The 12,900-nt window shown below is 38.1% G+C and overlaps 1 protein-coding gene across 1 annotated transcript; it reads right to left on the bottom strand.

Moving 5' to 3' along the window:
• Positions 1-1,137: 1,137 nt before the first annotated feature.
• LOC133711028 (D-aminoacyl-tRNA deacylase) lies at positions 1,138-4,571 on the bottom strand. The gene is made up of 8 exons (XM_062137192.1): positions 4,327-4,571; positions 3,922-4,248; positions 3,770-3,833; positions 3,230-3,282; positions 2,854-2,909; positions 2,310-2,384; positions 1,624-1,812; positions 1,138-1,448 (listed from the first exon to the last, which is right to left on the bottom strand). Exons 1-8 carry the CDS (start codon positions 4,519-4,521, stop codon positions 1,364-1,366), a joined length of 1,044 nt encoding a protein of 347 aa, XP_061993176.1. The 5' UTR covers positions 4,522-4,571; the 3' UTR covers positions 1,138-1,363.
• Between the last annotated feature and the right edge of the window lie 8,329 nt (positions 4,572-12,900).

Below are 12,900 nucleotides of genomic sequence, written 5' to 3'. Positions count from 1 at the left end.
TTCATATATTGGATTTACTCGATTCTAAGCTGATTGTGAACATCATTTGTCTTTGTTAAAACAAAGTTGCACACTTGATAGATCCTTTTTATCAAATAAAGATGAATACTTGAACATGCATCAAGTTCGACATTAAATGACTCAAATGAGTTAATTTTGATGGTGGTAAACTACAACAAGTTCATTTGGGACAATGACAAGAAACATAAAAGTCAGGCCCAAAAATGAGAACTCCAAGTTATCTTAACCCAACTCGGTGTCAGCCAATTGTCTCGGTAAAAAATAAAAATCATTCTCGCAGTCTCGCTTCCAACGAACCAAAAACCTAGCATTTTCTTTTCTTATACTTTAATCTTCAAAATCAATCGAGTCATATTTGTGGAGAAACATTTCTATGGTCTATATGTCTTGCTGCTCACTCCATTCATTATTAATATTGTTTAAATACAAATATACAGAGACTAAAAAAAGAGAAAAGCTTGTGGTTCAATTCTCACAGTTGACCCAAAGACTTGGTAGGATGTTCATATTATTTATATTGCATGCCAGCCCTTTCCTTGTTGACATTGACATTGACATTGTCTTGGGATACTTGGGTGCAAAGAACCATGATTCATGCATGCTTAATATCATGAGGGTCAGCTAAAGTATTGATATTAGTGAATAGTGATGACTAATTGACAACATAGCATAAATACTTTAATCAAAGACAAACATAATCACCACAAGTTTGACAAGAGAAAGCAGCCCAGAAATTTCACTGATGGAGCTGGAGACCAATGCACCCCTCTTAGTCATAAGACTATTAGCACACGCCAAGTGTTGTCTAATGTCTATAATAAAAATATATTAATATAGGTCCAAATAGGCGAGTCAAGTCCTAGCTTTGAACTCTAGCAATTTCCATCGATGAAAAATAAAAAATAAAATATGTCCACAAATCTCTCATTTACAAATATAGGAGACTTCGAGTTCGCTTATGAAGAACTAATTCTTGTTTAACTAAATGTAAGATAAGAATTTTTTTCTTAATGGGCTTCATTAAAACCTGGGCAACCAAATAGAGGTAACAAACACTATTTCCACAGTACGCCGGCCCATTTCTTGCATAATAACGACCATCAAATCCAACAGATATATGATTAATATTTTCTACTTCACAACTGTATTATTACTCATTGGCATTATCAATAGCCATAGTCTGATAGTCTGTGTACCTAATTTCCGAAAAGATAAATATGTATAGCTGAGTGAATGCCATCAAGTACAACAGTAAGTTGACTCTGTCAACTAAAATCTCAGTGACTAAATGAGTTTTTTTTTTTGGAAAGAACTGAAGTATAAGCAATGCCACTCATCAAATTCAGAAGAAATCGCGTTTGCTAATTGTAATGTTCTGCTCCTCTAGGAAACTCGTTATAGCATTCTTTTGCCAGCTTTTGAAACTCCTGCAATCAACAAGAAGAAGCTGTATAAGAATCATATGTTATCTTACTAAATATACAGGTGCATGGTTCTAGTTTCCGTTATACTAACTCATTTAGCACCACCCAAATGACTTCAAATCTCTATATAAAGAGTCTAACATAGGATGGTTGATTTATTAAACCAACCATTACTTACTTGTGATCAAGATGAGCTACAATTTCTCCACCAGGGAAAGCCGATTGCGTAGCCTCAAATGCTACTTTGATTGATTGTTTCCAAGTTCCACCGATATCTTTTGTATTTGTTTCTGTCTTGGACTGGCTCGGATCTTCCATTGGTAACGAATAACCCGAAATTAGATGGCCCACCCAGACATCATTTTTCCTGTACATGGAAGGAATGGACTAAGTTCACAGACTAACAAAACCTATTCACTACGTCCACCATCAACAAATAGTTCTATGTTTCATATAAAATTCCAGAAAGCATGCGCAGACTACTATAAGTGGCTACAGAAAAAAAAAAAAAAAAAGGAAGAAGAAGAAGAAGAAGAAGACCAAGTCAATTGATGTATTTACATAGTAATAGCACACACATTCAGAACAAGGGGTGGGGTTGGGAGGTAAGGAAGGAAACAGACGGGAGCCTGAAGCTCCGAATGGAATGAAGAAAGTTTAATCTACATTCTGGAAATCTGCTTGCATTTTGCAGTTTTTTCAGACCTATTTACTTAGACGTTATCAATAATATGAAGGGTTAGAGTTCACACTTGATATCTAATACTCCATGACAAAGGAAAACAGAAAGGAGCTGGAGTATGTCGCTAATTAATAATTGGTTTGTAGATTAATTGAAAGAAGAACAAAATACGACCAACTTACAGAGCTATATCCATATGACGAGGTACATAATGTCCACCACCTATCCCAAGCAGAACTCTTTTATTATCGTTCCCCCTACCAATTACATAGAAAATGAGGTTAGAGAAGAATCATCAGGGACATGAATAGTAATATCTAGACTGTAACACAAAAGCTAGCTGATGGAAGAGATAAGAAAAGCACAATTCATCAGTGGATACAGTTTATCGAGAGTTGTCCCATGCCCGTATACTAGACTCAGGTTAAGAAATGAAGTACACAATGCAACAAGCAGAAGAAAGAACGACTAGTAATTCAACATTTCGTCCTACATCCATCGATAAAGGCAGCAATATGTATAAATGGTGAACAAGATACAAAACATATCATGAAGCTAAAATGAATCCTTCTAGAGAATAATATGCTGACATGAGAAGAAGAAAACTAACTCCTTACGAGGGACCAAAATTTTGGTTAAGTTTTCAAACAAAGACATGAACTTTGCATCACAATAAAGAAAAACAGCTCAATGCTAAATTCTACTGTTTATTTATATCTTTAGTACCCGTTCCAGTTTCCAACAGCAGCTCCCCCTCCAAGCCCAAGTCCTTCCCAAACTAACTGCAAAAACAAAAATTGCCACCATTTATTCTCCCCAAGTTGTGCCTTTATCCATTTCTTCTAATAGCTTATATGAAAGCAGACATATTGTAACATATACATTAACTTCTTCAGAAGAATTCTCAAAAGCAAAAAAAAAAAAAAAAAAAAAAAAAAACTTGGGGATAGTAGAAATACTAAGAGGACACCATTTGAAAGCCAAAAGTCAAAGAAAAGATAATTGAATAAGGGCAGGAAAATGATTTATTGAAAAAACCAAAAGGCAAATGGCAATGACTGATGCTCAAGATAATCCACTAAGTGTTGGCTTTCTACTCAACTAGAGCCATAACTTCAGCTGCATCCTGCCTCTTCCAGCAATCATCTGTACTGCCTATATCAAAAACAAGAAACAAATCAAATCTCAAAGAAATTCCCAATGAAAGAACAGAATAAAACAAATTGTTTCACCAAGGCCTTAGAGGAACTTCAGACCGAGCAACCAGAACACTAGAGGCAGAAGCAGTAACTATATCCTTTGCACAAAATATATGATATCAAGGAAGTAATCATCAAATCCATACAACAATATGTTCATGAGATTAGTATAACAGACACACTGAAGCCATGTCCATCCATTTTCCCGTTCAGTTTAGGAACACAATTCATTCATCACAACATGATGTCACAGAAAAAAGATAGAAAGGTCCACAAAGACAGTGGAAAGTCTGAAAACTCGGCAAGAGTAATGCAGAAAACATCATGTGATGTATCCAACAAAGTTCTCCAATCAACATTAAAAAAAATCCATTCACTTTGTCCATAACATATCCAAAACTAACTGAAATGGCACATAGCTAGCTAGAGTTCACAGAACTCACCAATCTCCAGGAACATGGCAGGCGTGTCTGTAATCGGTCCATGATGTGTAGCCTCCAAAGTCACCTACATTCAATTCAAAAGTCAAAACAATGCAATTCAGTATCATCCACAGTTATGATGAAACCCTAAACCAAGAGGGTGAGCTTCAAACCTCAAACTCAGGGACCAAGTTGTGATCTTGCGCGATTCTCTTCAAGAGCCTGAGCCAGGGCCCAATCCTCGGATTCGGCGGCGCGGCCCAGCCCGGCTTCCCGCCCTGCGGCAAAACGTCGCCGTCTCGCAAATGAGGAACCCCGATGGGGTGAACAGTAAGCGCAGGGCGGCTGGAAGCGGCTTTGTGCTTGCTCAAGAAGATGAGCTCGTCCACGTGTTCGCCGGTGGCTTGTTCCCAGCGAGCGTCCAAGTCGTCCTCTTCGATGATGCTCCTGTTGTGCAGCAAAACCCTAACGGCTCCGTTAGCGAAGCTCTTCATATCCTCCTGTTGAAATTGCAGTGGTGAATGTTATGATCGATAGTGAAAACGGAGTTTCGTTTGGTTAGTGGTGATGAGGGGAACCTGTAGAAGAGAAGGGGTTGGGGACCAGCCGGGCTTGGATAAGAGAGCATTGGCAGGGTTGACGGAGGCCGGATCGGTCGTCGTCGCCACGATCAGCTTCACCATCTTGTTTGGTGCCAAACTGTGGAAGCAGCAGCACACCAGTTTTGTAGTGGCAAAAGTGAGCAGTGGAGACGGCGTCGTTCTGGCTAGCATTAGTCTTTTTCGAACACAGTTTAAGAAACTCGGTTTCTTTTCTCACCCATTGGATTTGAAACCGGGTCTATTCAACCTTAGTCGGCATTGATAATTGGTCGTATACTTGGACCAGTTTCTGGCAGAAATTGAAATGAGCTTGTCATTCTCAATAAGCTTCACCATCTTGGTTGGTTAAATAATAGGGCCGGGCGTTTTGACCCGAAAAACCGGACCGGACCGGTCCGGACCGCCGGGTTCGGGCCGGGCTTTGAGAAAAAAAAAAGATGAAAATTTGAGGCCCGGACCGTTTATGAATAAAACGGGCCGGGCCGGTCCCGGGCCTGGTATCTCTAATGCGTAAAAGCCCGGATTACAGCCCGTATAAGCCCCTAGTCCCATTACTGCCATATGTCCCTCTGTGATAGGTCATTTATTTGAGTATACTGTGAAATTGACCACAGGTGATCACAACCCCCACTCCTCATCTCTCGCACTCTCCGCCTCGAACCCTCATCTCTCTCACTCTCTGCCTCTATTTTCTTCGAACCCTAAAACGAGAAAAACCCCCCACTTAGCTAAACGACCTCATCTCTCTCACTCTCTGGAAATTCTTTTCTTCGAAGAACCCTCATCTCTCTCACTCTCTGCCTCTCTTTTCTTCGAACCCTAATTTCAGATTTCCAATCCCAATTTCAATTTCAGATTTCCAATCCTACTGAAGCTTCTGGTCGTTCTATGCTTCTGGGCTCTTTGGTCGTTCTATGCTTCTGGGCTCTTATCCGACATCTTGGAGCATCATTTGAGGTCCGGGGTGTGTGCGCGCTACTGTTAATCTGCTGTTTTGGTGTGCAACTTGCAGTTCAGAAAATCAGAAATTAGCTTATGTGTGATACTAGTTGCTGCCTACTGCCATGCTGGTTTTCAAGTTGGGGTGGCTGTTTGGAGATGGAGCTCAACTACAATTTGGAGATGAGGTTGTTATTTGTTTGGTTTGGTTGTTAAGTTTGGTTTGGTTGGAACTCGGAACAATGGAACATTTGTTGGTTGGAACTCGGAACAATGGAACATTTGTTATGTTTGGAGTTTGGACAGTTTGGTTCTGATGTTGGTTGGCAGTGTGATTTGTTAAGTTGAGTTTAAGTTGAATGGGCAGTGTGATTTGTTAAGTTGAATGTTTGAATGGGCACTTGGGCAGTGTGATTTGTTAAGTTGAATGTGATTGTTGAATGTGATTGTGATGGTGATGTCTTATGATGGCTTATATTTGATTATTTATGGCTTTTTCTGGAAGTTTTTACTGCTTTGTGATTTGATTTAACATCTTAACAAGTTCTCCATTCCAGAAATTCATAGTTTTTCCAGAAATTCATAGTTTCAGGCTTGTTTTTTCCAGAAATTCATAGTTTTTCCAGAATTTCATAGTTGGGCCCGAAAAGCCTGAAGGACCGGCCCGTTTGTTAACGGTCCGAGCCTTCCCGGTCCCAGGATGTTGAAAACTTAATATGGGCCCGGCCCGAATTATTCGGGCTTGGTCCCGGGCCCAGTGAAATACGAAACGGGCTCGGCCCGTGCCCAAGCCTAGTTGGTTGTAGTATCATTTACAGTTTGGCATGCATATTGAAGTTTTACAAACGTAATTTTATATACATTTATAATTTCAATTTCAATTTCGATTTTGAGATCCACTCTTGTTTGTGTGCCAACGAAATCACTTAGAAAGTACATAACTTCGATTTTGAGATCCACTCTTATTGTGTTCTAACATTACTGAAAAGAAAACATAACATGTCATAATTCATGAATATGTAACAAATATACGCGTGAGAATACGGTATTTGTCTATTACAATTCATTTATACGATTACAAATAACAAACTAGCAGATTTGCTCACCTAAGGGACAGTTTTTAAGAGACTGTGAGGGACAAATGCATCTCAACCACATGTATTAAATATAAAACCAGAAATTATAACAACTTAAAACAGTTTTTAAAGGACTGTGAGGGACAAATGCATCTCAATTTCTTTGGAGAGCAGTAAGCTTTTGAAACAGTTTCTCTAATTTCCTGAAATGGATGAGGATTACTTAGATTTGAATAGCTTGGTGAAAACTCAGCCAAAAAGGTGTTACACATGAGGTTCACATTAGAATGCAGGAGCAGCCTTTTACTGTTAAGCCAAAATTAAATCGAAGTATGTTTAATTTCTTCTACAGTACTATATGTCTGAATTGATTATCTTTTTATATTTTTTGAAGTAAAGTACTGGAATTTTATTCAGATATTAGGGAGTAGGATTACAATCTTGTGAAACAAGGTCAACATGTCACACCCTAACCCGGAATCTGCAAATTTTTTTTTTTTAAAGTTCCGAGTAAGGGTGTGAATAGCTTTTAATTGTCAAAGATAAGAAACACTTTGGCAAATAAAAACTATATTGAAGAAATGAGAATCATAGGTGACTTGGTTTAACTCTTTATTACATAAGTAAGTACTTACAAGAGAAATAAAAGCAAGCTTAGGAAACAAGCTTTATTGTACAAAGATAAACCAAAACAGTAAACTAAAAATTTATTTCTCCTTCTCCTACTCCCAGATTTTTCCAGAAATTAAATTCTAACCCTCAAGAGCATGATCTGCACAATATCATAAAAGGGGTGAGCTTAAAGCTCAGTAGAGCAAACCTCATAAATATAATTAATGATGATGCAAGACAGAAAATAACTCCTTATACTCCAGTTGTTAGTAATCTTGTACTAATCTCGGTCACCAGTGTCTTCTTGCCAAACATTAGATCGTTTTATCAATATATATTGAAGGGGCTTCTCTCCCCAAGTGTATATACCATTGGCTGACATTGCTGGTCCCTTACGAGTATTAGACTCAACTACACAACCATTTTCACTCTCTCTTCAAGCTAGGATCAGATAAAACAACATGATAATGAACTAAACATATATTTTACACAATATAAACAATCTGATCAGTAGCAAATGTCACTCAAAATCATATCAATAGACTGATATAATCAAACTTGAGGTTCCCCAAAACTTCCCCTACCTTAAACTTGGTTTAGTAAAGCTGAGGCTTTGTTTCCAGACCTCTCAAAGCTTGTTTTCTGGACTTTGCTGACTCTAGAGTCTCTAAATTATTTTCTGCTATGTTTTCTAACTTGTGTTTCTTACTGCAGGTAAAGGTCTTTTTATACTAGAAGATGTAATCATGAGAACCTATATGTAGACTAGCCACCTCCTGTTTAGCTCAGTCAGTTAGATAAACATTGGGAGCAGCTTATTGTCAGCTCCTGCTTAGAAAAAACATTTGAAGGTTATCCTAAACTGCCAGCTCCTGCTTTGAGCTTGTTGCCCAAGTTTTAAGCTGCTCTAAGGGCAGCCACTTGCTGCACACACTTAATTTTATGTCTGCAGGTTCTTAATTGTGGTTAGAAGTGTGTACACATGTGTTTCCAATAAGCTACTAGGTGACTCAGCAGTTAAATAAGACAAATAACATTCCAGATTATTTTTTTCTTTTTCTTCTAATATGTTTTATTCTGTGCATGCATTGCAGGTTTTAAAAGCACTTCCAGCTAAAGAAAAAAATCAAGAAGAAGGAGCATAATAAGCTAAGCATTTGCTGGAAATTTTGGTACATTTGCAAGAAGTAATGGCAGCAAATCAAGGAAACTATAAGTACAAAACATAAATAAGAAATTGATGTAATGTGACATTTGGAAACATGTATTAATGTAAAAATAGTACTTGTAGCTATCTATGTAATCTTCTTGAAAACATGCACAATCTGTACTATTTTTTTTCTTTTCTTTTTTCTTTTTGACAAAGAATGTAAACAGGTAAATGTTTGCTTTTGTTTGTAAGAAACACTTGTGTTCTACTCTAGCATTTTGGTTAACAAAAGCTAGTTGGTTTTTGAGTTATAAAAACAAAATCAGCAGGGATATCCATACCACAAAGTTAATCAGACAACTGTCGAAGTTAATCAGACATGTGTCTTTTTCAACATGTCTAATTCACCGACTAAACTTGCTCTGCCCAAATCTAATGTCCTGAGTTCAAAACATACACTCCTCCCAAAAGATTCCAACTTGAATCATACACTCCCTAATAAAAGACACAAGTTTCCTATAATTACCACCATCATCTTCAATAGAATGTGAACTGGTTTAGTTTCATCCAACAAACAAGCCCATCAATTACAAAGGAACGATACCCTAATTTCATTGAACACGATCAGAGCCCTCATACACAAAATTCACAAACACATAAACAGACTCAACAACTCATTAAAAAAAAAAAATTTATCTTTCAGTTACTTTTATTCCAAATTGTACATTGCATCTACGGTCTCTTCAATTCTCATGCCATCGAAAACTTAACATTTGCATACAAACACATAGCAAGGGAAAGGCAATCAAATTGCATATTCAAGTATAATTGTGAAGAAAATTAGATCAAATCCCTAGAAATAACCTCAAATTGGGGCTTCGTTTCCGGAAACGAGTTGGTCTGTAGAAGACGCAGTCTTCTCTCTCTGCTATATCAGAGGTTGAAGTCACTGAATAATCAATTTAAATTGAGCCACTGAATAATCAAAATCTAATATGAAAAGCATGATTCTTACAACAACAAAAAGAGACGGAGTTTGATCACCTTTGAGCCCCCTCAAGTCAAAAAGCTCAGCAGCTCCAGAAAGACCCCATGCAGAAGAGTTGGAATTAGAGAGAACCCATCAAAGTTTTAGAGCAACAGTGGCGACAAAAGGTGAGGAAGAATCAAAAGGGTCTTGAATTGGAAGGGAGAGAAATAGAAAGGTCTTTAAGAACAAATTGAGTTATGAAACCCAGAAGATTTAAACCAAGAAGAACGAGGGTGAGTCTCGGTCGACGGAGACAGCCCACTGAGAGTGTATCGAGTGTGAGTGAGAGCGAGAGTGAGTGAGATAGAGGCTTGACGAGGGTGAAAGGGTGAACTGGATTGAGGGTGAGGGGGATTGATAGTGAGTCAGAGTAAGGCTGAGAGCAATGGTGAGGGAAAGAAAGGCTGAGAGCGATTTTGGGTGGGAGAATGACCTAATTTTTTAGCTAAGGGAGGGAACACGATTTTGGTGAGTCAGAGAGGCTGAGAGCGATTTTGGGTGGGAGAATGACCTAATTTTTTAGCTAAGGGAGGGAACACGATTTTGGGTGGGAGAATATGACCTAATTTTTTAGCAAAGGGAGGGAACACGATTTTGGCGATTCCAAAGAGGCCGAGAGCGGTTTGGGTGGGAGTTCTTGGTTTTTTTTTTTTTGGAGAGATCTTGGTTTTTTAGCTAAGGGAAGGAAACAAGATTTTGGTTTTGAGTGGAAAAAAATAAATGTAAATTAATTGTTTCCATTATTCAGACAACAGATGTCCTTATAACTGTTGTCTGAAATCTCTCAAATTTAACAAATAACGATGTGTTGGATGAGTAGAGGGTGAAACGACTGGTTTAAAAAATCTGTCGTCTGATTAACTCAGACAACAGCAAAAACTCATGTGTTGTGTGATGACTGTCGTGTGATTAACTTATTCTAGTAGTGGATCAAGTAATTCATCATTCATGACCCCATACACAAAGCTAGACCTCTATATTTGGCCCTTCTTTTGCCAAAACAAATAAGTATATAGCTATAAATAGTTTAGAAGTAGAGTAAACTAGACTAATTAACTTAAATAGAGTTCAAGTCTTCACACAACAATACAGGGTGGAGTTGTTCCTTGCCATGATGCTTCTCGTAGAGTTTCAAAAGCAAGATTAGTGAGTTTATGTGCCACCCTATTACAAGACCGGGAGGCAAATTTGATCAGTACACCCGGCATGGTACCCAAATCCTGTTGAATATCATGGACAATGCAGCTCGTAACTGAGAGATTCAAGGCAGTACCTGTGATCTCTTGAACTGCCACTAGACAATCAGTTTCAACTATGACAATCTGTATCTGCAGATTCTTGATGAACTGCAGGCCTTCCTTGATTGCCAACAGTTCCACCTGTTGTGCCGAGTTTACATAAAAAACCGGCTTTGACTTTGAGAAAGCAGCTTGAAAGGCTCCACTTGAGCTTCTTAAAACTCCTCCAGTTCCACCATATGATTCTTGGGAGATAAAGGCTCCATCAACATTTGGAATTGCAGCAGCCTGCCATCTCCTTGTAGTTTTTTGGACTGGTATAGTGGAACTCATTCTAGCCTTGTGAAATTCTTCAGGCCATGTAATGATCAGCAGAATGTCATTTGACGACTGCACTTTGCCTTCCCCCATAATTTGGTATTTCGACTTTTCCACAAACTCCAGATAATCATGAGTAGTTTTGCGAAAATGTCAACTTTGAGATTAAGAGACTGCTCTAGCATCCACTCTCTAAGTTTGGCAAAATAGTGTGTTTCAAAGAAAAAGGTTGACCTAAAAGTAACTGAAGGGCAACTGGACACTTTAAAAAAAAAAATAAAAAAAAAAACTAATTTCATTTTACCACTCTAATTTTTACATGTTAAATTAGTTGTGGCTATACACTTTTAATTTCATCACATGTACTCTAGTGCTCACTAATTTAATCAATCATGTCCAATCATTAGTTTTTTTGTCAAGTATGTTGTAAATTGAAAATGTAGGTCTAATGGACTCTCATGTATGATGATGATTTACTAATGTGGCATGTAAAATTATATTGTATGTGACTACAATTTCAAGATACATCACGCATAGTTGGCAAGAAAGCCAAGGGTTAGACATGATTGATTGAAATTGGTAAGTACAAGGGCACCTGTGATGAAATTAAAAGTGCAAGGGCATAAATAATTTAGGGTCTCAAGATCAGGGTGGTAAAATGAAATTTGCCCCAAAAAAAATGTGTGTTGTAGTTTCCACCTTTTGATTGCACAGGAGACATCCAACGTCTCCTACATAACCCTTTTGGAGAAGTTGCTCCCTTATAGGTACTAGGTTGTTGCATGCCCTCCATACCCATGTGGACCTTGCCGGGAACATGAGCTTTCCAAAGACGCTTCCACAGTTCCTTAAAAGGATCACCGGATGAGGCTCGCTATCCAGTAAGCACTCTTCACGGTGAATGTTCCTTTCTTCTCAGGGCTCCAACTCAAACGGTTTTCCATGGTCTGTTGACTCAAGGGGATACATAGAACTTGTTCAGCTACATGAAGAAGGAAAGAAGCTTGTACCGAGGTCTGATTCCATGTTCGTGTTTGAGTGTCAATTAGATCTGCGACCACTTCAAAAGCAATATCTTGTGGTCTCTGAATCATGTACCTTGGGCGATTGGGTACCCAACTACCCATTGGTGCTTCCAAATGTTTACTCGAGTCCCATCACCAATCCTCCATGTAGCACCTGCTTTGAGAAGTGGTCTGCTTTCAAGAATACTTCTCCATGAATATGATGGCGCGTCCCCCAATTCAGCTTCCCAAAACAAACAGTTAGGAAAGTACCGAGCTTTGTAAACTTGAGCAATTAAAGACCCAGTTTGGTAAGAACTAAGAAGCCTCCAGCCTTTTTATATTAGTTGTTTCACGCTGCTAAATATAATTTGCATGCAAAAGTATTCCTGTGATTCAGGCAGTTCAGCTTTATTACATATAGGAACTAATGGATCAGTAGGCAAATTCTGGGTCTAGATTATAATTGTTTCAAACAAATATGTTACATACTTTTTTATTAAAACTTTGATATATTAGCCATTCAAGAATGTTTGCATTCTCACCATTGTGCGCTATATGTTGACAATTATAATGCTTATTTATTGATAGCTTAACTTGCTATGCTTCGCTACATCTTTTAACCCACATGAATCAAAGGTCATTACAAATGAAGTGCACTAGTCCTTTTTCTATTTATTCTAGTTCGGCTTGTGGTTCATGTGGCATATTAATTGAATTTTATTCTCTCAACTTTTGCCATGAATATTTAAGAACCAGTACTGACGTGTAACTTTTGCCTTGAATATTTTAGAACCAGTACTGGGTTTGCAGTTACTGCTGCTTACTCTGTGTGTGTTATTTACTTAGTTATCAGTGTTTGTGTGCGTAATTTGACCTTAATTGGTTAGTTCTATTGTAAATCTCATGAAATAAAAAGTACGATGATTCAAGGGGCTGAACATACGTATTTATTTGTTTCTTTTCTGGTTTTGTAGGCCGGTTTAACTGTGTGTGTTACCGACTTAACTTACCTGAGATAGCATCCTTTCTCGAAGTACATCGTCTTTTGTGAACCAAGAGAGACTTCCTAGTAAACATGGTCTTTTGTGAAGAGTTTGAGCAAACGTGTTATCCCATTTTCTTCGAAAAAACAACGTGTTATCCCATTTACTAGCTTTACTATATGCTTTTCATTAATTAT

Source organism: Rosa rugosa, chromosome 5 (assembly GCF_958449725.1).
Source record: "Rosa rugosa chromosome 5, drRosRugo1.1, whole genome shotgun sequence".
NCBI classification, from domain to species: domain Eukaryota; kingdom Viridiplantae; phylum Streptophyta; class Magnoliopsida; order Rosales; family Rosaceae; genus Rosa; species Rosa rugosa.
This window is presented reverse-complemented; position numbering and strand designations above follow the sequence as displayed.

Coding starts and splice junctions, on each gene's coding strand:
- LOC133711028 (XM_062137192.1), bottom strand. CDS start 4,521: ATGCTAGCCAGAACGACGCCGTCTCCACTGCTCACTTTTGCCACTACA. Junction 3,283..3,769: donor TGCCATGTTCCTGGAGATTG/GTGAGTTCTGTG, acceptor TTTTTGATATAG/GCAGTACAGATGATTGCTGG. Junction 2,910..3,229: donor CAGCTGAAGTTATGGCTCTA/GTTGAGTAGAAA, acceptor TTGTTTTTGCAG/TTAGTTTGGGAAGGACTTGG.